The following is a 23,880-nucleotide window of genomic DNA, read 5'->3' as shown; positions in this document are numbered from 1 at the left end:
AGGTAAAGTTGTGCTATGAATGGCATCTTCTGCAACTCAGTGATAACTTCTTCACTATAATTAGGTAGTATTCCTCGCCCAGTTAATAGAGGAAGTAAAAAGTGCGTAACATAGATATCGTCCATACGCGTCAGTCTCTCAACTGGAACGCGCAGTGGAACAGTGCTCACCAAACAGCAGGTTTATTATTATAACTCATAGGCCCTAACGGTGAACTTGAACTGTATGGTAAATGAATGTTTATGTAACGGAGAGTATCGTATGATGAGATACAGAATAAACAAAACAATCGACAACATAAAGTACAAAAAGTACTCATGATATCAGGCGGCCTACTCATAATCACTGTCCGAACATTTCCGAGCACTTCCGAACGTATCACAATCCGATGTCACTGTCTGCACCACCTGCCTGAAAATAGCTTACCAAACGTCACAAAGAGGTTTCATGGAGGATTTCTAGGTGTTACATTTTCAGACGGATCAACACATCATTCTTTGGAGAGGAACTCACAGGACATTTTATTACATTTCATGTGATACATATCATTGAAAGAGGTAAGTGGAATTATTTTTCGTTTTTCGTTTTTTGATATTTTGGGAAGTTCTCAACACAAAGCCCACACATTCTTCCCCCTGATATGTTCTGATTAGCAGTTCTGCCTGAGATATATATAGCAAGGTAGAGCTTCCTGATAGAACGCCAAAATTTACTAATTTCATTCTTTCACAACTCTTCAAAATGTGACGACGTGGTTTCAAGTAATAAAAGGAAACTAATCAATTTGTTGATATCTGGATAGAGACGTTAGTTGGTGTAATGGATCTAGATTTTGTGTTTTTGATATTCTATTATTACCTCAAAAGCATTCGCATAATTTATGCAAAAATGCACCAACGAGTTTAGACGCATTTCACCCGTTTTTAAAGTGCGTGTGATATCCTGAGATATACAAAATATTCACATCTTAGAAGTGGGGGAAATGAAGCTTAATTGGGTTTTGTGTAATTAAATACAGTCTTGATATTTAGGACAATCTGTAGCAGTAATTGGGGTCGTGTTTAAGTGTCGGATGATTATGATTAGCCATAGTGTTGGCTTGACCGGGAAGAAACTCTTGGACATTCTTGGAGGACAAATATCTAAATAAGTAAAGGCCAGTCATGATATAAAGATCCGCACTTATTAAAAATCTCGTTAACAACTGTTTAGTGCATGATACTTCAAGCTAGTTAAAACTTGTCAGCAGACAAAAAGACATAAAGTCGGTCCGCCATGATGGAATTTACATGTATATTACACTTTCATGTATACATTTAACCCTTTGAATATACTGTTATCGCAATATTCTTTAAAACGGTTCATATTGCACAAACAACAGCAGTAAAATTAAAAAGAAATCAAGAGAATAAGCCCGTAAAATACAAATGTTATTATTATAATCCTGGATTTAGTTGTAAAGTTTTGCTTTATCCGTCACAAAAGGTGATTATCCTAAGCCATATGGCAGTATGGGGCAAAGCCAGGTTTGGAAATGACATTCCAGTAGCCGCCATTTTGAATTTGAAAGGCCTATGGAGTGATGATATCTCATGTCATGTAAAACATATTCCGATATTAGCCCTGCCAACAGATGTAGGCGCAAAGACTGATAAAATATAAAGCTACTCTTAGCACACGGTCAGAGAAATCAGCCTGGTTAGGTGAACTTAATACAGGTACACACGTGACAGCTATTTATTGAACTGTTAAAACCTGTTTAAACAAAAACTCTCTGCAATCCGGCACAGTCCAAATAGATTCATAGCGTATATTTATTAATGATTCAACTATTTAGATGCAGACATCAAATGGTAAATTATTGGTTTCTCGAGGGAAAGGAAGCGTTGAAATAAACATAAGTGACTGATAAAGGCAATCGGGAAAATACTTATGAGAGCATGATATGTGGGGAAGGTGGGAGCGCTGGAACGTCATATCAGACCGCCTTTTGGTGATAAACAGTTGTACCACGATGAATTTGGGTGTGAAAATGTATAAAAAGTGTCAAATAAATTGCAAAATATTTAGCATTTCCGCTCATTTGATATCCCCTCGTATTATTTTTTATCAAAAAGAACAGTATATAGGAAAATAGCTGTAACACATCCGGTTGTTGTTGATGAAATGTTGGTTCTTTGGATAGGCTATCACAATTCTGGTGTTGCATTTTTGCACGAATGTCTGCTAGCTTTCTTGAAGATTGGGCGAGCAGGTCGTATCCTTGTCAATGTTTCTCACAAATGTCATTTTTGCTCTACCTTCCTTTAACAAGAGTAGCCAACAAGACCATTCCAACAATGTCTACCGATTGCGATTGTGGATTATGTCACAAAAACAATGAGACATAGATAACAACAGAGACTTTACTCGACCTGGTCAGACGAGTGAAGCGGGTCGTTCAATGAGCATATGATCAAGCTGTCAGGTTCCATAAACACTTTTGATGTAACAACTGACCAATTGTTTTACCTAACACTGCTTATCAGCAATGTTCTATGCACACTTCAGTCTACTGACCATCAGCAATACTGACATCATATTGCAAAAAGAGAAAATCTGGTGTTCAAACGGTAGCTTTTTTATTGGAAGATGAACAACAACCCCGGACTCCACTCGATAACGTCAATATTGAGAGTTGGTAGCAGCTTTGTTTTTCAATCGGCTAAGAAAAATCAGCTGGTCAGTACTGGAAGACAATACATGGGCTGAAGTGCCCTTTTGACGGATATAGCCACATGCCTGACTTCCTGACGCCCAATTGCTTTGTTACCTCATTGCTAAGACCAGATGATATTTTTCTCAGTCTTGCTCACTGGCCTTTTTGTGCATCAGAGTTCCAGATGGCAATGGGGCATTTGTGAAGTCAAAACATTGCACAAAGACGGTGGTTGAGTAACCTCTCTCAGATCCAACAGGTGTGACAGTAAGATTATTAAGTGATAATTTAAAACAATTTTAACGGTAACCTTGGCATTGTACCTGGTACCTGGTATCCGGTAGGCTATCTGGTATGCCAGTGATATTAGTACTATGTACCTCCTTTCCTTTTCATCAGCTGGTCAGAACGGTAGAGGAATGGTCACACAAAGTTACTGTAAAAGACTTGTGAATAAGTTGAGTTCTAATTTTGACAGGCAGCTACACTAGCCGTGGTGGGATCCATTTGAACACTTACCCAAGTGATTCGAGCACATTCATTTAAATATTTTATTGAGTTACGATCGGTATGTAATGACTTTAGGAGAAGCTCACCATCTGGTGAAGGAGTCAAGTTTGTAATGCGCGTGGGTATCAGTTACATTGACATTGACTGACAGTGTACATGTACGTGATCTTGACACCATATGAAAAGCTGTACATGTGTATGTACCATGATGAGAAAACCATCCATCCTTTTCATCAAATATCTCATCATCAGAGATGCTAGATTTGAAGATTACTCAATCGTTGACTAATTGCCGACAAAAGCAAATAATTACCAGTCCTGGTAGTCAAATAAAATTATATATATTGTTGATCATCATCCTGTCTGATCAGCATTGTGCCTTCAATAGTATAAGAATCTCCATCTGTTATCCATACCCAGAAGTATTAAGGTAGCAGGAAGGGTTGGGCGTTTGTGGTTTCTGAGTCTGAGGGGGTTGGTGTCTGTTGACTGTGCTTTAAGAGAGACTAGGCATGGCGCCAGTCTCTCTTAAAGCACAGTCAACAGGCATTTGGTCTCAGTATTTGGGTTTTGACTGCCATGACTGTACCCCTGTAAAAGTCAGAGGAGGAGAAGTTTGGAATGATGAAAGCATTGAAGAAGAAGAAATGTTATTATTGAGGAAAGCAAAATTTATTATGAGACTAGAAGGCAGTGTCCCGACTTGATTATTTTGAAAATGGCGGTCTGAACACATTAAAAGGTGGAACATGGCATTTTATCGACTTTGAAGTGCTCCGCAGTTAAAGGGAGACTATAGGCAGCAGCTAGGTAGGCAAGATAAAGTCATACAAATTTGCCAATAGGGGTCAGTCATATCTCTAGGCATGGCGCCAGTCTCTCTTAAAGCACAGTCAACAGGCATTTGGTCTTAGTATTTGGGTAAGTACAGAATCAAGGCAGCACAGAGAGCAATGATTGAACGATGCTGTGGACAAGTCCAAGGATACTGCATCAGTCACGACCAACTTCTCATCAGAAAGCGTCACCACCAGCATATTCAATGTTCAGTTCCAACCTGTACCAGTCCAATGCACGCCTGTCATGGTCAGCAGTGGTCAGCTTAGCGCGATATGGAACATTCTTCCGAAACTCAAGCGAGGGAAGTCTGCTCATTTGCCTATCTCGCACACTGCTCCTTCTTGTCAAACATCGTAGTGAAATCGTGGTACAGTGGGGCGTCCTCGAGGATTGCAGCTGGTCGGACAGACGTGAGGTGGAATGTGGGCGGCTGCACTTCTTCGTTGATGTGCGATGGCAGATAGCACAGTTGTTGCGTTGCATGACAGCTGAAAGTGAATGTGATATCATAGAACTGAGGCGTTTGCAATGAGACTATAGGTGATGTAGAAGCAAGGAATGAAATGGGCCATCTTCCAGTGACTAATATACAGAGTAAGGGCCCTGGGTGTTGTTAGATTCAGCATTGAATGTATTCCTCGTACAAGCGTGAATAGTGTGGACATACAGTGAGAGGTGAGAGACCCCTATTGACTACTTCTTGTAACTTTATCTTGGATATTATATTAGTATTGAACTTCTAGCCATGGAATATGAAGAAATTGAAGTTGTAGGCATGGAATATGAAAAATTATTCAACGGTGAAAGACATTATTCCATGAGGCTTTGCCGTGATCGCAAAGGACGCGACGTGATTGGTTCACATGCTAATGAGGTATGATAATGATAATTACCTCTATAATGCTACTTGGATAGCGACTGTGTCGTTGACTGCAACAGTGGTCTATGTCAATGTGTACCTGTAATGTCAATGAAGTATGATGAGGTGATGACGATAGTGCAATTATTAAATATTGGCAAGAGATCATACTGCAACATAGGTCTTGTTTTTGACAGATGACTGTGCGACATTCCCATTGGGTCTTGTTAGAGTCAGCGCTCCATGTATTCCTTGTACAAGCTTGAATAGTTGTGACGGACTTTGAGGGGTGAGAGACCCCTATCGGCTACTTCGTCTAACTTTATCTTGCCTACCTAGCTGCTAGCAATAGTGCCCCTTTATCAAGACTGAAACCCACTGTGTGGGGCTAAGAAATTACCTTTATAATCCTAGTTGGATAACCACTGTGTAGATGATTTGAAGAGTGCTCTGTGGATGTGTGCCTGTAATGTCAATGAAAGTATGATGAGGTGATGACGATAGTGGAATGACGAAATATTGGAAAGAGATCTATTCCTAGAAGTCCATATATTATCATTATCATACCTCATTAGCATGTGTTTTGACTAGGTGGCGCATTTTAGAATCAGCAGTGAGCACTGTGTGTAACATGGTGGAGGCAGCGGAGATAATAACTGTGTCGAAAGTATTGTTATAGGGCCTTCCCTAGGCCCATGGGGTTAAATTTACAATCCACGATTGAAAAGACGTAGTTTGATCGCATTCAACTATAAATCCATTGAACAGTTGTGTTCCTTTAGTCAACCGATGACCTTTTGTTGGGCCATGATCGGGGATTGTAAACTGTAAATGTATTATGGACCGGGAGACGGGGGAAACACAAGTGAAATAGACCAAAACAAGTGATTTTGGGGCTTTGGTTTAGATGCATGCCCCACATGCGCCATGCGGGATTATACGGTTCATGTGAACTTGTTGACATGTACATGATCTAGTGCTGTTATTGGTCATGGTACATGGTAGGCCTAATCATCATGGCTATATGTTTCAGGAAAAGCTCGAAGTAAAATGAACTGCCGATGAATAATGATGTTGTTCATGTTTACCATGTTTACTAGTACATAGCCATAGGGTATGCACTGGCCAGTGCACTTTCTGCACGTCGTCATGGTCATGTACGTGATACCGTAACCTTGCATATTTTGTTTTTTGAATGCGCATGCTTTTTGGGCAAAATCACTTGTACCAACACTAATGAATAATGTCTTCTTATCCCTATGACTCCATACACAGTGAGGGCATTGTCCCATTCCCATCAAATGGTAACTTATTGTACCGTATTAGGGTGGAAGTTGGGGAGCAGATACCTACCGTTGCACGCCTGTCATAATCAGTAGTGATGAGCTTAGCGCGATATGGAACATTCTTCAGAAACTCAAGCGAGGGAAGTCTGCTCATTAGCATATCTCGCGCACTGCTCCTTCTTGTCAAACATCGTAGTGAAATCGTAATGGAAAACGTCTGGCTTTGCGCCAGACGTTGAGACTAATAAGTGAAGAACTAATAGGTAAAGAACTTCTACTTGCGCGAGACTGCTCTGATAAAATTATCATTGCAGAGACTACGGTGACGTACACATATATTTTTTACAATCAAAAATGCCCTCAAAAGACGACATGGAATGATTATTTTATTGATATTTCCTACTATATACCTTCCAATTATCACTTTATACAAATAGATCGGCGTTAGGTCGCATGCTTTTCTTTCCTGGTGACACTATAAAGCAAAATAGTTGCAACCCCGTAAATGCGCTATAAGTCCAATAATAAGTGACGGTGACCCGTTATAAATGTTTCGCCAGCTTCGCTTTTTTGCCGCTACGCGGCGCGTTGGGCCCTTGCGTCTAGGATTAACTACATGTATGGATGTAATATGCAACTCTTGGAGTCCATGATTTCGTCTTTTGCAAAGTCTAATACAGCAGTTTGATGTGCTATATTTGAAGGTTACTCAATTATTGGCGTTGCTGACAAAAGCAATGATACATGAAACACTGAGTAATGATCAGCGTCCTCGGAGTCCAATATAAAAGCCCTGGGCAAATAGAGGCCTTGCGGGAACTGGATCTGGTTGGGAGTTGCGGGTTGGCTCTCATTACAATGGTGTTCTGCAGCTGGGTAATCCGTCAGGGGCTCGATTAACGATACCATGCCAAACTAAAGCATGCTACGATTGGCGATTTATGCAAATGTATTGTTAATCAGAGAAGCTACTTGATCGAAGGTTACCCCGACATTGCTTCGCAGACAAAGCAATGACTAACTATCCACATGGTCCAATAAAATTATATTGGTCAGCCCGAGTCTCGTCTATACCATTTCTTCTAAGGTCTTGGTTTTGTTGATTGGCGTTGCGTGTTGGCTCCTTCCAAAAACAACGGTTACCGCAGCTACTGATATCAAGGGAACAATTAACAATATCTCGCGAACTGTGCAGCCCTGAAGAAAGTTACTTGCAGATCCGTACAATCGAAGATCATCATACTGATGTTTGTGCGAGGTTCCTTTACGAGAGCCTAGAAGAGCGATCACTGAAATAGTTCTTAAATAGAGCGAAATCCCTTTTCCTAGATCGTACACTGCATGCCTCCGTCATATTGTAGGTATGTACGATACCATTATGGAATGTTTCACATACCTTTTCTTATGCCTGGCTGTAACATAGATACCATCATAGCCTACATACCTAGCCATTGTTTACAATGTCTAACACTGAGGTATTTATTTCTTGTGAACACCCGATGGTATCTCTCTTCCCACGTCTATTGTGTATTCAAAACATCATGGTAATAAGCATTCACGTATGTATGAAATTGTTCGTGGTACCAAACCCTTGTACAGAAAGCCTATTCAAACTGATCTTAACCCATATTAAAAGACCACCTTCACACGCATGTACGTTATCATCTGAACGAGAAGTTCTCCTTTAATAAGTTTCACCCACTCTCACCAAATGAATAAGACTCGACGATACTTGTCCACAGAGAGGTTACGATGCCACGTTCTTGTACATCAACGTATTCAAATGAGTTTGTCTCTAGCTAGCACACTGTACCACATTTCTACAAGTGAAATTGTGAAGAGTGTTTAATGTTCGAACTCCTGACGTGGACCCACGTCTCTGCAGGCACGTGGCCAAGCGTTGGTCACTAAGTCGCATGCGCATTTCCCCGCTTCATCTGGGCAGAATATCAGCCGTTCCCAAGGGAACCACTGATGATGGCATTAAAGATGTAACAACGCTTCGAAGTGTCATTGTTATGGCCAATATGAAACAATCACTCTCTGTGATCAGCAAACGCGAGGAATTAATCACGAAAACGCTTCTCAGCAACACGACCCTTTGTTCCGAGGTCGAGTTGTACGGTGTCGATCATCAGTAGAATAGGCAGGTTTAGAAAGTTTCGGGTTACGATTAGTCCGAATACGTATCTGACCTCAAGGCCACAACTCCTCACCAGGGCAACTTGTTTGAGTGCTGCATTAACAGTCTCATTGATACTCTATGTATATACTAATTGTAAGCGGCAACGAAGTTAGCAGACAAGACCAATTCCTGGCTTTAGCACCTAACTTCGTCAGCCAGAGAGTAACTTGGTCTTATAGTTCAAACAGATCGTTGCTAGTAAACTTCAACTTTCCGTCATTTCAAACATCATCTTATTTGTATTTTCCAGGGAGAGAAGCTTCACCGTCAGTATGCCGAACGACAAAAAAGACCTCATCAATCTGGACGACATCGTCGAAGAATGGGCCCTGGACAGATTCAGGAAGTTCGCGACCAAGAAGCAGGCGAAGATTCCAAAAGAAGCCCTCCATATGGAAATCAACTGGAAGCTGGTAAATTTTACTCATTCGGAGCCGGACTATAAGGATGCGCAAAAGGTGGCGAAACCCATGAGCAAGGTGCTTTTCAAAACACATTTCACGAATGACACGGACAATGAGCAGAATTACTCTTTCAAAATGGAACGAACGACTCGTTCCACATGTCACGTGGAGTTCGAAGAGGGTTACACTGTTGGGCATGAGGTAAGCATCAGTTTGAAGCTGCCGCAAGAGGTTGTGACGGCAAATGCTGGTTTCCATGAGGAGTTAGAGATCACGAAGGCAGGCGGAGAGACCAAGGAAGAGGAGATGACGTGGGCTGTGGACAGTCCCATCCAGGTGAGCCCGAACAAACTCGTCATCGCGGAACACGTCATCAGCGAAGAACAGTTCAATGCCCAGTTCGTCATCAACACGACAATTAAAGGGAGGGTGCAAGTGATCTTCACAAACCTGAATGACAATAACTCGTTTGTGACATCAATCTACGGAAAGATTGCCGACATTTGTAAGAAGCATAAAAACGTCTTCACTGCAAAGGATGAAGGTTCTGTGACGACTCAATTCAAGGGGCAGTGCAAGTTTCGTTACGCTATTGAACAACATATCAAACTTACTCAGTCAGACTTGAATGACAAAAAGTGATAGTTAAACTCTAGAATGACTCGTAACTGTATGGAGAAGCAAAAGCAATTGCGTGGGAAAGTAAAACACTTTGTTGAAGTTGCGTTAAGGAACCAAATACATGTGTGACCATTAAGCAAGATTTGAAAAATTAGGAACCAGCCGCCGAAGTGTTTTGCTTTCTCCCCATTTGTTTCGATGAAATTACCCTTTCCACGGCGACGGGGGGGGGGGGGGAGAACCGAGCCTTTAGAGATTTGCATATCGCTGGGCAGGGCCGCCGAGGGGGTTACTGATGTTAGATTTGCAAACTAGTGGAAAGAACATAGCAAACCAGAGGCAAACAACTGAACTCGTAAAACGTCCATAAAAGTGGCCACAGCGATGTGTTCAGTGCTGCTATCTACACATAACATGGTTACTAAACGTCTCTAGTTTGTTCTTACTTCGTCCCGATGATATGGGATGAAATGAACACTGTAATATTTCTCCACCTGTAAACTGTGATGTCATTATGAGGATGATTTTGTGAGTTTCATCGGTCCTTTATTGAAGAGAGGGACAACATATTTAGTTTCTTTCTAGCTTTTTCACAATAAAAGGGACTCCAACCAGTAAGCATCCAATACCCAATCAACTTTTTAACGCTCGAAGTTTATTTCAACATCATTGCACATTATATAATAGTTTTGTAAGAAAGTTATCTGGAAAAAAATCCTTTTCGGGTCACTGTCCTTTTAATTTTGGCTGCAGTTTATCCACAGAAGGTCTAAAACTAATGATGCAAAGAACATTTGATTGATATATCTATACTACATGCAGCAGAATAAATAAGACTAGTGTATTATTGACACTGGGAGTCTCTCAATGGCAGATTTGTGGCAAGAATGGTGCCAAAATCAGCTGTGATATGGTGAATTAACAATATCCCATACTCCCACCAAACCCTTCCAGGATTATCATTATTGATAGAGTAATTCAGTGGATGCATGTTCAAATTTTAGCAATAAAAAGGACAGTGACTTTACAGTAAATGTAAAAATATCAGTTATAGATTCCTCTAACAAAACCCACATACCAGATCAGTAGAACCTCTCTATTAAGGACACACCCAGGACAGACCAATGCTGTCCTGATAACATAGGTCAAATTGGCTGGAAATAACTAATTTTGGACCAGATTCACTATCCTTAGTACAGAGGATGTTCTGGTAACAGAGGAGTCCACTGTATGGGAGCAGTTCGGCACACCCAATCCCCTACCAGGTACCTTGGTCTCTGTTCAGGTGGCAGCACTGGTCCTGTAACGGCCTCATCTGCTGGTCTCACAATTGTGCCATGATCCACATAATCTGGTACACATACCATTTCCACTAACTGCCGATTAATGCACTAAATGTTGAATTCTGAAGAAGGACTATGATAAACGATTAGTGGTACATGTAACAAATCGTGTAAAAATAGATATACAGAGGTATTGTTACTTGTCAAAAGATCTTCAGCAATAAAGACACGAGACTGTTTCATTGCATGTGCAATGATAATAGACCCAATAACATTTATAAAAATGAGATGAAAGCCCACAACATAGGATGTCTACTTCCACATATATCTTCACCATGCAGATCTATCGAAGACAGTGTATTTGCATACTAGGAGTAGTAGTTAACAGCATTGTTGGTTCAAGGCACACAAGTTCACAATCTCAGCTCGGGATATCCGTCTCAAGACCGTGCTCTGACATCATGTACTCAGTCCAAGAGATATCGTCCTTCTTCTTTAACAAGATGATTATTCTTCCATCCTCCAACTGAAAGCAGCAAATGTGATGGTTTCAGTAACAATGACTTCGTAATAGTCTTCAACTGAGTTATAATATTCAGCTGACTACTTCTACCGATTTCGACTCTAGAGGGGTAAAAGCACTGCTCTGCACTAAAGAAGAGACAAAGAAAGATTTTCACTCGGAGAAAATTTCAGGCATTTGGTTAGCAAGCAGTTTTATGCAGGGAACACAACGTGTCTTTTCCTCGTATTACAAAAGGTTTTTGTTACTACATGTATACAAACACCATTATTCATGAGATTCTAACTTTCTTTTTATTCAAGAAAAAGAAAGTAAGAATTCTATCTTTTATAGACATATTGAGGTCATTTAGACCAGGTAACGGTAGTTTATACCTTATGTTTCGATTTGGATTTATCCACAGGGTGTGGCAGAACTCTATACTCAAGTTTATGCGTCACTAGAATTCCTTTCTTCTTATCTTTGACAGTTGCTTCAAGCAGCATTGACCTGGAATTGGAGTCATAGATGTTCACGTCAAAATGGAGAATCACAAACAGTCATTTGATGTAGAGGCAGCATGATCGTGCTTTGATGACATAAGAGCACTGGTGTCCTTGAACTGGGCATTCCATGGTTGACAAGTTTTACACATGTTTCACTCACCTTTCTTCAATCTGCACAACAACCTTCGAGCCCCTGGCAGCCTCACTTTTCCCCATGAACTTCTTGGTGATCTTAAAGTCAGGAATCAGCACCACAACTCGCACAAATCCAACTGGGTCTTCTTCTGATAATCCAACTGAAATGATAAAATAGTAAGTAAAGGAAACTCATTAAAAAATGTCAAAAAGAGAAGTTTCACGGATATTTGTCTTAAAAGGCACCTTTCCTGAAATCCTTATATATACAGAGGGAATACAAACACCAACTGTTACAGAGACCTGACCTGAGAAGATTGAAGAAGATGCATCTTCTTGGCTGTAAATGAACCCTCTAGCTCTGGCTCTGCACATCAATTATCATCCGACGATTAAGAACCAGATATGCCAGACTGCCGAGTCCATGAGTGCTGTAGTAGTGCCATATTCCGGTACATTGTTGGTGTGTACAGATCATATAATAACAGGAACAATTAGCATTACTCGCATGCACATAGAGAGGAAACGATTAAACAATACAAACAAGGGTGTGCTCCAACAAGCGCAGATCTCGATGTACATGTATGTGCAGTACAATAGTGTAGAAATCAGAGGGATTCCCCAGAGGCGTTGAGAAAGAAATGCATCAAAAACGGGATTTTAGTTGAATTTCACCAAATTCCTTCTTGACTTGATATCTATGCTATAGCAGAAGTCATGCTACATCAACAAATGCGTACTTACTGTCATCAATATTACGAAATTCAACCTTATCGCCGCCTCCACTTGCCATTATGGAGATACATTTGTAGCTAACTGGGTCATTGTTCCCCATCGCGTCACAATCTAATTATAGAATGCGGTCGGAATTCCCTTTTTGCGGCGCGGAAAGCAGTGAGCGGGAAATATTAAATCCCCATTTCGTCTCGCATGTCTGACAGTGAGTGCAAGCTGAGAGGCAACAGGCGAACGAGGTTGACAGAGATAATCAACACTAGGTACCTTGTCTCCAGGTACTTTATAGCCAGAGTTCACACTGGATGACCTACCTGTGCGGTTCTTTTGTTTTAGCGCGCAATTTTTAATTGACTCAGCAGTTTGTCAGTTTCTTGTTTTTAGCCACAGGAAGTAAATTTCCGAAAATAAACATGAGGTTGCAAAATTTCGAGACGAAACACTACCCCCAAATGGCACTTTATCGAGCCGCCTTATAGTATTATGATATACATGTAGATTATAATGAAAACATAACAAATAGATGATAGAGAATCTATAAGATGGTTTGGCACAAAGAAATAAAGAAATACTGAGGATTGCATTATGGACGTTTTAGCATCTAATAGATATGCTTGCATCAGGACTTGAATATAAAAGAATTATATGAAAATATAACAAATGGATGATAGAGTATCTATTAGATGGTTTAATTGGTCACAAACTCGCCCCAGTGCCAAAATTAACAAATTTCAGACACTGGAGTTGATCAATTGCCTCAATCTTATTGCTGTGAGGCTCAAAGATCAAAAGCGCAAATTAGAAATATGAGGACATTCAAAACTGTTACACTGGCATTTGGTTGCGACACGGATCTAATATCCGTTGCTGTGAATAATGCGGGTGCACGGACGACACTTCCTTGGCCAGCCGCACACAGACATCCGTCACTCGCACTATTACATAGGCCGCTGCCGCCAATCACCACAAGAAAAGAACAAGACGAATTGTGAAAAATCTTTAACGCTTCCTCGGTTCCAAAGATGGTAACTGTAGTTATTTTACTCTATACGTGTATAGGCTCTTGGGAACACAGACGGGTTATTTGCCACTAACCATCAACCATCACCATCGTCTTTTCCTATACGCTGTGTATATTTTTTAATTCCTCTTGAAAGACGAGCGAAAAACACTTCTTGTGCCTGATAGTCTTAGTTTAACCAAGTCATTCAAACTTGCCGCGAACGCCCTATGCTATGTTCCACGGGTCCCCCACGTCACAACAGGCTCATCACTTGTCCTAGGCCTATTACAAGCGATCGCGTCAACGGGACGACAAGACCTATTCAATACCCGAGAAGGATTTATCGGATAACAGAACAAACAGGACCAGGTCTTATCAGCGTTATCTACCAGAATCAGGTTAGTTACATATCATCATTTCTGATATTTGATATTAATTTCAAGTCTCATCTCCTGCAGGGGTAAGATCATTGTTGGTGAAATGCTGTCCTCGTCCAAAACATTTTCGTATCAACAACCTTTGACATTGAACAGTGTCCTTTCACAAGATTAATGTTCAATCTTTAGCAAACATATTCATTTAAAACTATTAAACAATGTTATAGAAACATTTTCACATTTCTTAATCTAACATTTGGTACCTATGCTAGCAAGACAGAACAGAAAACGCCCTAATCAAACTCCAACCTTTTTGTTGACATTTTGAGGACATTCCGCAGAGGCCATTATCCGCCATCTTAGATATCTGCACTATGAAACTTATGAAAATCTTACTTTTGGGACAAAACTTCGAAGAAAACATCCATCTTTTAAAAATATTCTTTATTTCGTCATGATATCAATGTGTTTTGCGGCCGAATTATGCGCAATGATGGCAGAAATGTGGTCCGAGTCAGCGGTTTGACTTGGACTCTAGACAGAAATACGCCCTGCTGGGGTAAACAATTGGGCCCAACAATGTTGTTTCCATTTTGTTATTTGAATATCAATCTTAAATTGACCTAGATTTGAGAAAAATATGTATTTGACTGAATTAAATGTCATGGCATTCTGGAGCGAAAATAGAAGACGGCGCACCTCGTCCTAAAGTGAAACAGTTTTAGGTTGTGACTTGATGTAAAATCACTTGCGTTGACTGTCTTCGCTTGGGGAAGCCAACATGCATGGACTTGAGTGAGATATTTCAATGGGTACATCTCCAATGTTTTTATGAGAATATACACCATGAATACCGGGGGTTTCGAAGCGCGCTCGTCCGAGAAAATACGGACGAGGATTTTGGCGCTCGTCTTTCGGAAGTAAATTGGTCAAAATATATGTCTCGTTCAATCGCGTTCGTCCTGTAATCGTCCCGTAATTACATACGACGCTTTATGGCTAATCGTTAATTGTCGTTAATGGCCTGTGGCTTGCATCAAAAGGGTCCCAGCAGGTCCAGGCTGGTCCTTTCTTTTCTTGATATGAAACTCGAGGTCAAATAAATGTTATTTTAGATACAAGGGGATTTTTGCGGGACTGCCCAGGAATTAGTCGGATTAATGTCAGTCGAGAATAACGTACAGTAAGCTCTGGCGTGTGTCTTAATCGTAAGCTGAAATAAAAGTTGATACCTCCTGGGGTAAAGAATGCTCACAGCAAAAATCATAGCAGCTTGGACCCCTCTTGGTGCGATATTCAAGGAAAGGGGTCCCGTGCTGGAACATGCTATGATATTCAATCAGTTTATATGAAATACAGAAATGATATCACTTATCAGTCAGGTCACGTTTGGGATATATCTTGTCTTCTCTTGGTTATGTAAGGTATACCGTGCGTTGACATGCGTTTTCCTGGGTCAATGTCAAATCTCGATACGTCACATGTGACGGCAGGCACACACCTTACCGAAAGAATATCAGTGATTTTCGGTGTTACTTCTGAACTGACGGAATCAGTCAGACTACCACAGTTACGTGGTCAGATTGTCGAGAATGCACTGAATCGATCCGGACACTGATGCCGTAGTACAATGCAACCAAATATTTCCCCACTTAAATGCACATGCCAGCAATAGAATCCTGATCGAGGGTCACATACCGCACAAACCTCAGTCCTGATGTAATAAAACGTCAACGATTGATTGATATCTTAATCAATTACAGACCACTCCAAATTCCACAAACTACAGTTTCTAATAGGTTATAGTTTCTATGTACATTTCCTACAAAGTCTATAACTTTATTTAACTTGTAAACTGGTCGAATGAGTTTTGAGATTGTGCGATCGTTTTATCACCACGCGCCTTAGGATGATGTGTTCGGTACTGCAGTCGAAGTATTGGTGGCGCTGAAATACAAAACTCAAGATCTCATCAGATGGTGGCAATAATCGACCAACTTGGTGGTGGACTATGATAGCAATTGCGACGGGCTAGCACAACCAACCATGATTCGGAAATGATGAACCCCAGCAAAAGAAATTTTCTTTCACATGTCCTCAGGCTTCTCGCTCGGGGCGAACAGATCTTGATGTCCGATAAGTTTTTAGTACAGTAGTTCGAACTGCGAAATTTACCACGTAAATCGTGTACTGAGACAACTACTAACTATAGTACGCCAGAACTTTCTACTTTGGGCAGTAACTGTCGAGGAGGTACATTATTAAAGAGGTAGACCTGAATTGCCCATCGGCAAATCCGTCCCATCAGCCACGACCTTGACAGTGAACAAAACGCTCCCTATTTCAGTCGATTAAATTTAACCAACTCGCACAACGTCAAGATAGCAAATTCAGTTCTATTTGCCCTGTTACAGGTGGAAACAGGCATCACGCCGGTATCGGGGGATGAGTAAAAGGTCCTTAATTCACGGACAATAGAAATATCAAGGTGCTATGGAAACTCGACGACATAGCCGGTGGCCCTTTGAGGCGAGATCGTCGAGACGTCTCGCAATTCGGCGAGCCGCGGACTGACCCGCCCAGTACTGGTGATGACAAGTATCGAATGGCTCATCAGGTGCTATGGTGATTTTCGCCCTTTCAATTTTGAATGCAAATTGGATATCTGGGTTGCATCCTCTCTATGCACCGTGTTTTCGGCGACATAAAACTTCTTCATCAAGTCAGGCAGCTCCGACGCTCGAACTTGAGCGTTCAGTATACGTATAAGAATCAATATATACTCCAAGAGCAAGAATATCACAGCCTTGAAGCGTCTTTATTTGGATTTGTTCCAAAACGTGTCAGATTAAGACCACTCGCTATTCAGGCTTTCCTCCCCAACATGTTCCATATCCCCACGGGAACAAATTTCAAAACAAACACGTCTATTTTCACACTGGTTACGACGACGGCGATAATCTGTGATTGTTGAAGTTAGATGCATAAAGAAATTAAGAAATCATTTCCATGGACAATATGAGTTATGCCGGTTATTCCATCAAAACAATCAGGCCTATATTATTGATATAAAAATTGTTCTGTTGAAACAAGCAGGTGACAACGGCATATCAAAGAGGATTGATGTTTCTGTGTGCTTAGCGGTTATGGTCTTCACACCTGAGACGAACTTGTCTTGACCAGACTTGAACATTGCTTGTGATTTTCGTTGTCATAGCTTTATCAAAACAAATGTTTTATTTTGGTGATTTTGGTCAGCAGAAAATGGTTTAAAGAAAGTAAGTTTTTCCGATTTGGTTAGTGACGGGTGTAACGTTTTTGAGTATTTCCTAAAACTGTCATTCGACATCAACCATCCTTGGGAATCCTTCACTTTCTCGTCAGTGCAAAACAAGCTTCGATCTTCCAATGGTAGGCCTACACTCCGTAAATGCCTTTATTTTGATGATTCCAACAGAATTACACTGTAGTTTTTTATGTACCCAATGTCCGTAGAAGGGGCCTATGAAGCAGAAAATTGCTACTAATAATCGTTAATTGACGCAATTGGCACATTGTAAAGCACTCATCACTAAGGTTCGATATACCCATGCAGTGTGTCAACTCAGTCGCTCCACAATCTGTGTCATCGGTCTGTTAAATAGATTTTCCTTTGGTAAAAGATGAAGATCCGTACAAGAAAGGCTGAAAGTGAATCTGTTTAGAGCAATAGATGAAAAAAGCACCCGGCAAATCATTCATGGAGAGTCATATTCGTACCTACACTATTGCAAAAAGGTCAAAACCAAGTTAGCATGCTATGATAAACCCAGCTATCTCGGGTATCTGAAAATGCCTTACCCCTGCAGTCTGCTAGCATTTGTACATGTATTTATCATGAGTGACTTCACATCCCATGAAACATATGATACAATGGTATGCAAATCAAATGGCAAAAACTGTCCTGGAATATTTGATCATTTCTGTCTTGACCCGTCCAGACCGCCCTAGGTGGTGTTGCCACCCATGATCATGACGTCATTGAACGTATTCGCCTGCTCCGTCTTAATTTGGTCGCTGTTAACTTCGGCGGGTCGTTGTGACTTCAGATGAGTTGGAAGTTCTCTCGACTTGTTTGAATCAGGGATTGTGGAAACATTTTTTTCGAATCAGGGAGATTCTATAGGTCTACGGTGGAGAGTTACACCCAGTTTCACGATCTGTCTTAGCCTACTAGCAGCTCGATCCCCTCGGTGGAGGATTTCTCTTGACTTAAAAGGTATTGTAAAGCACATTGTACTACCCATTTTAAGGGTTCAATTAAATTTCAAAATGTGGTTGACGGACGATCTTGCATATTGTAGCGCCAGCAGGCAGCATCCTGGGGATATGTATGATTTGGCATGACTATTATTTCAATGTCTCATCTCAGTCTCAGACCATCCGTCAGCCGGCCTGTCATTGTCGAGTTCTCATCATTATGATTTTCGCCTTTTCGATTGAAATTACAAAAATGACAAAAGGTGCGCTGATCTTCTCATTTCATTGTCTTTCTTTTGGGGCTAATTCAAGCCATCTTCTTTAATCAAGTGGTCGGTATACATTGTAGTGGCTGCTAGATGAAAATAAATGAAAATTTTCCAGAACTAAGATGGCGCGAACACCTTGTAATTTATGTAGGAAGATGCATAATGACCCCGCAGGCTTTGGACGATTTTCGATTTTAAGAAAAACATCAAACCAAACAACATCGATAAAAAACACCAACTTGTTAGGGAAGAAGACAAGTGAATCCTCTAACAATGCGGGCGTCGAACCTTCAAAATACAACCACCTCTCGAGTGTAATGGCCAGTAGGCTGCAGAATGTTCGGACAAAGACTATACATATATCACTGCTCATACTCTGCCATTTTTTGTTGATCAATCTAATCATTTATCCAACATGCCACGTATCACGAAACTTGATCATGATGATGAGTACAAGGTTTCTCGGGTCGAATGGTTCTTTTTTTAATATTTTGATATTCTGCAGTCCGCGATATTGTTATCAATGAACATCACTTCATACATGCCATTAAACATAAACCCAAATCAACCGTAAGGCCCTTATACACAGAAACAGCCAGCATATATCATTCCGTTGCAAATATTAATTTTGATACAGAATACAATGTAGGTCTGTAGTATTAAATTATTGATGAATGGGGAATGTAACATATATAATTAGTTAACTACCACATAAACGACCGCCATTTTTGTTTGTCCCGGATTGTGCATGGGGGTAAATGATTGCCAGTGATACTGTGGTGGTTGTGTGATCTTGTCCCTGAGAATTCTCCGCTAAATCTGGTGGCGTGGAGAAACCATGCAGGGAGAGAAAGATTACATTATAGCTCTTTTTGATTAGATTATTTCTCTTGCATCCATTAGCATTTAGCTTATGTTAGGTGCATCTGGATGTGGTGGATGTTTAAACGTTCTCTTCATATTTAAGCATAAGCATCTCTAGCTTATAAACAAGCAAATTGATCAGATATCAAAAGCCGCTGTGTAGTAGGGAATAATGGTCATGAATGTATTCCTGATAGGTTAGTGTCAAATTCGTACCATTTCCACTGACTTAAAATTCATAAAAACAATGTCATCAACCATTATCATCATACAGTGTCGTAATTGGGACATTTCATTACTAAGGCTTTCAAAATTAGAAACACTTTGAATATAACATTCCTAAATACAATGTATTTCTAGCTATGAGCTATGGTCTTTGCAGAGTTAATTCTATCGGACCATCTGCTAACTTCGCCACGGGCTCGCTCGCACTTCGCCGATAGCGCTGCACTTTTCTGATGAAGTTATCAAAACTTTGATAAGTAGCACCTGAAAGTCTACCTTGTTTCCCTAACCATGACAAGCACGTCTTTGTGTTATCCTTCCAATTCTACACAAACATTTGCAAGTTTTATCAAGTGTCGGATGTTCCTTGGTGTTAAACTAGAAACTGATCAATGTTGGTGAATGTGTTTAGGTATCTCAGTAAGCGTTTTGGCTTGCAGTCATGTCTGTTTTTCAAATACATGTACATATATTGGACCAATAGTTCATTCTTTGTTCTTATTAAGCCAATTGCCAATCATCTCCTCTATCACATTCTCTCCAATTCAGATCAGACAAAAACCTCTAAATATGATAATCCGATAAACTCATATAGACTGTCAATTATTGCTAATTTGTGATATTGCCATTATTAGACTTCAGTTGCTGATAGCTATATGAAGAAGTGGTTAAATAATTGGGTTATATCAAAATCTCCTCTTCAAATAATGATGTTACTACAATTAAGTCTGGAATAGGCCTGACATGCATTTGAAATAATGGTTGTAATTCCAATACATATACATGTAGGCCCCTACAATAGAATACATCCCAGCACATTCGCTGTGCCATGGGATCATTCGTGCAAGCGAACCAGCTCAGTTATGAGTTCATCACGACCAGGACCAAAGAGGCCCATCTTCTCACGAGCTCTTGAATATGATGATGATGATGATGATGATGAGGTTGATACAGTGACATCTCAAACAGTGAGGTAGGGTTCAACTCGAGATAATATTTGCATGGTCGGAACGAAATCCGGTATCAGGTTTGGCCGCACATTTTGGCAGTTAAGGGACTACGATCTTCGTCCCTCGACGTGTCCTCTATGCAGCAAGTCTTCTTTAACGTGACAACATTATCGCAACCACGCTAACTGTGACTCCCAAACTAATCTTCTTTTACTCTCAAGTTTTGGACTCTACAAGGGCAGGCTATGGATGGATCTCTGTTTCTAGTTCAGAATGGTATCTACAAACCCAGCTCATGTATCCGTTTTCCTTACTTCGCATCATAGTGCATCCAGCAAATCACAACATGTAATTTCTCGTTTGCAACTCATTGATTAATTGGCAAGGATGCACCCTATAGCAGGCTAATGTATCATACTGCATCTTGACACATCGAACAGATAGGCAATTAACCTCTCTAGGAGACAGGCCGACACGATGAGAGCCTTATTATGAAAGAGATGAGTAACACTTTTAATCCCCACCTCGATCGGCTATCACTTTCATCAAGAGTGGGACGTGAATCACAACACGACAATATTGCTTTGGGTGAGGTTTGTCTCCGAGCTGGTGTAACGTTTTGAGTATAGCGTATTTCCGTTTCTGTGTGTTTTCCCGCATTGCCTTGGAAACGCTGAAAGACAGGTTGATCATAACGCAACGGCCACATGCAGTCTATGGTTATTTTGGTGGACCCAACCTCTGACAGTTTACTTCGGGTTTCATTTCAATCCTCTGCAGAAGACCCATGACATGTTGGAGTGCTGCAACACTGATGAACTAAAGAGCTTTTAACCGTTCAAGGCATAGTCTTCCACTGTTGTAGTACAACTGTGCTTTCAAAACCATTATTAAGTCAGTATGCTACATATAAATGAAAAAAAATGATTCTGTACAGAGTTGTTGATTGCCACCGGGGGTTGATTGTGACAACGCCCAATCTAAGTTCATCAGCGTTCGAATAGGAACAATACCTTGAGGCGATCACTCTCTCACTCGCTATGGTAATCAGTTTCGATTAGTTAAGAATTTATATACATGCATATTATTTAGACTTGCAGTGTATTTCAGACCATCGGCGGGACCTTGGGGACGGGACGACACGTAGCCGACTTTGTAGTTAAAGCAAAGCCGAGAATGTGCCGCTCTCCAACCAACGCACCTCGAATCATCCGGCCCTGCAACCTGATGAAATATACGTGTATGGGCTTGCCCAGGATCGATTGGGAATGAAGAATTAGGCAGATCTGCATATTTGAAGGAATTCGGATGCACTTCGCTAGAATAAACCTACGCGCGAGCCTGCTGTACCTGAAGAGATGCATAAACTAATCACTTTGACATAAATTTATATATATAGCTAGACGTCATCTCAATCAGAAATAATCAGCCAGATATGAGAGTAAGCGATTATTGGTATACCTGCAGAAAAGATGTGCGTTAACCCTTACATCCCCGTAGCAACAGAATGATGAAATAGTAATATCACACGGAGTTCATTAATAGGCTCCTAAGACAGTTAATTCATCTTACATTTCCGCTGTTATATAATTCATTAACCGATGGTATGAGGATGTGTGCGTGTGTGTGTGTGAGAGAGGGGGTGGTTAAAATGTATGAACTAATTGTGAAATAGATATCGTTTCCTCATGTACGCCATCTGTCTATTCCGCGTGACGAACAAAACGAATTGTCCTGTTTTCTGCTGGTTGTGACCTACCATTTCCCGAAATCGTCCTTGGAGCTGCAGCAGCAGATTGCCATTCAAGAATCAATTTTATTTCAGAACCCAATACAAGAAATCAAATAGTTAACGTCAATGACCAGACGTATACTCTCGAGTGGTGTACCATAGACCCCTCCGATCGGCCTTATTCTTAACATTATCACTTTGTGTCGTTCCAGATTTCCAAGAACCACAATGCCTGCTGCAAAACAAGAGCTGGTTAGTCTGGATGATATCATCGAGGAGTGGGCCATGGACATGTTTAAGAGGACGGCCAACAAAAAACAGCAAAAGATCCCTAAAGATTGCCTGATGAAGACCATCAGTTACAAGCGTGTGAAGTTCGACCACGTCGAGCCGAAATACGAAGACGAAAGGAGGGTCGCCAAGCCGATGAGCCAAGTGCTATTCAAGTCTCATTTCACAAACAACACGGAACAGGACCAGGAATATTCGTTCAAGACGGAGCGGACAACCAGATCGACCTGCGAGGTTGAGTACGAGGAGGGTTACACTGTCGGGCAAGAAGTCAGTGTCACACTGAAGACACCTGGCGAGGTGTTTGAAGCGAATGCTGGGTTTCATCGCGAGCTGTCTCTGATGAAGACCGAGGGTGAGACGAAGGAGGAGGAACTCAACTGGGCCGTGGACAGCCAGATTCGCGTCCCACCCAAACACGAAACGGTGGCCGAATTGGTGATTAGTGAGGAACAGTACGCAGCCCAGTTCACTATTGAAACAACCATCAGGGGGACTGTACATGTTGTCTTCACCAATCTTAGTGACAACAACTCTTTTGTGAAGTCGGTTGATTCCAACATTGTCGACATCTTCAGAAAAAAAATCAGCGAGGGACGTCTGAAATCATTCAATATTGATGGAAATTGTATTCGGAGTCAATTCAAGGGGTTGTGCAAGTTTCGGTATGGTATTGAACAGCATGTGAAGCTGTCGGAGGCGGCACTGAACAATCGCCATTAACTCTCTTAGTAGGGTTTTTCATGTCTGCCTGTGATATGGGACCACCTTAGAGACAGTTTATATAGATACTATCCCTGTATCATCTTTAGGATATCATGACTGTAAGTTTGGCAGTGCGTTTTAAAAAGCCTGGAGCCATCACATCCAGGAAGGATTACAGGAACTGGACTTCCACTTTTCATAGAGGGTAACAACCTGTTGTCAAGGGAGTGCTCCGTCCACCTTTACCACATCTAGAGGTACAATGTAAATTATGAGCAAGGTTGTCCCCAGTTTAACAACAACCTGTTGTTCCTGAGGACTACATTGTATCACACCCATAGTGAGGGGGGGAAGTCTTTCAGAGTTCATAACAGCCACCTTTTAGTCAGCTGTTTCTTAGATTCCAGAACAACCAACACCAGTGAAGGGTACTCATGAGTTTAGTTTAGAAAACCTAATAGTGAAGAGTTCACAGCATACTGCTGTATATAGCTACATGACATTGCCTTGCTACATCATGTTAAACGCATGTAGAATAAAGCCGGTGTTGACGACTAAGTCACAACACAGTGTTATGCTTGCCACTCGGAGTGAAGAAAAGAGTACGATTGTTTTTGTACATGTGAAGTTTATTATATCATGTATATATGCATATTTGATC

The 23,880-nt window shown here is 41.0% G+C and overlaps 3 protein-coding genes across 5 annotated transcripts; 2 read left to right on the top strand and 1 right to left on the bottom strand.

Moving 5' to 3' along the window:
• The first annotated feature begins 427 nt into the window (after window positions 1-427).
• LOC135488649 (uncharacterized) lies at window positions 428-9,927 on the top strand. The gene is made up of 2 exons (XM_064773301.1): window positions 428-557; window positions 8,629-9,927. Exon 2 carries the CDS (start codon window positions 8,651-8,653, stop codon window positions 9,422-9,424), a length of 774 nt encoding a protein of 257 aa, XP_064629371.1. The 5' UTR covers window positions 428-557; window positions 8,629-8,650; the 3' UTR covers window positions 9,425-9,927.
• A 111-nt stretch (window positions 9,928-10,038) lies between these two features.
• Window positions 10,039-12,644, bottom strand: LOC135488650 (uncharacterized). The gene is made up of 4 exons (XM_064773302.1): window positions 12,574-12,644; window positions 11,855-11,990; window positions 11,584-11,698; window positions 10,039-11,212 (listed from the first exon to the last, which is right to left on the bottom strand). Exons 1-4 carry the CDS (start codon window positions 12,620-12,622, stop codon window positions 11,108-11,110), a joined length of 405 nt encoding a protein of 134 aa, XP_064629372.1. The 5' UTR covers window positions 12,623-12,644; the 3' UTR covers window positions 10,039-11,107.
• A 1,219-nt stretch (window positions 12,645-13,863) lies between these two features.
• On the top strand, window positions 13,864-23,842 carry LOC135488143 (uncharacterized). Of its 3 annotated transcripts, none has more exons than XM_064772614.1 (2): window positions 13,864-13,965; window positions 22,436-23,842. In XM_064772614.1, the coding sequence occupies exon 2, from the start codon at window positions 22,452-22,454 to the stop codon at window positions 23,235-23,237; it is 786 nt and encodes a 261-aa protein (XP_064628684.1). In that variant the 5' UTR covers window positions 13,864-13,965; window positions 22,436-22,451; the 3' UTR covers window positions 23,238-23,842. The 3 variants fall into 3 exon arrangements, with proteins under 3 accessions (XP_064628684.1, XP_064628685.1, XP_064628683.1); XM_064772615.1 differs by lacking the exon at window positions 13,864-13,965 and adding an exon at window positions 18,002-18,202; XM_064772613.1 differs by lacking the exon at window positions 13,864-13,965 and adding an exon at window positions 20,380-20,514.
• The last annotated feature ends 38 nt before the right edge of the window (window positions 23,843-23,880 follow it).

Source organism: Lineus longissimus, chromosome 5, assembly GCF_910592395.1.
Source record: "Lineus longissimus chromosome 5, tnLinLong1.2, whole genome shotgun sequence".
In the NCBI taxonomy this organism is placed as follows: Eukaryota; Metazoa; Nemertea; class Pilidiophora; order Heteronemertea; family Lineidae; genus Lineus; species Lineus longissimus.
Note: the sequence above shows the minus strand (reverse complement) of the source record. Positions and strands in the feature narration are given on the sequence as shown.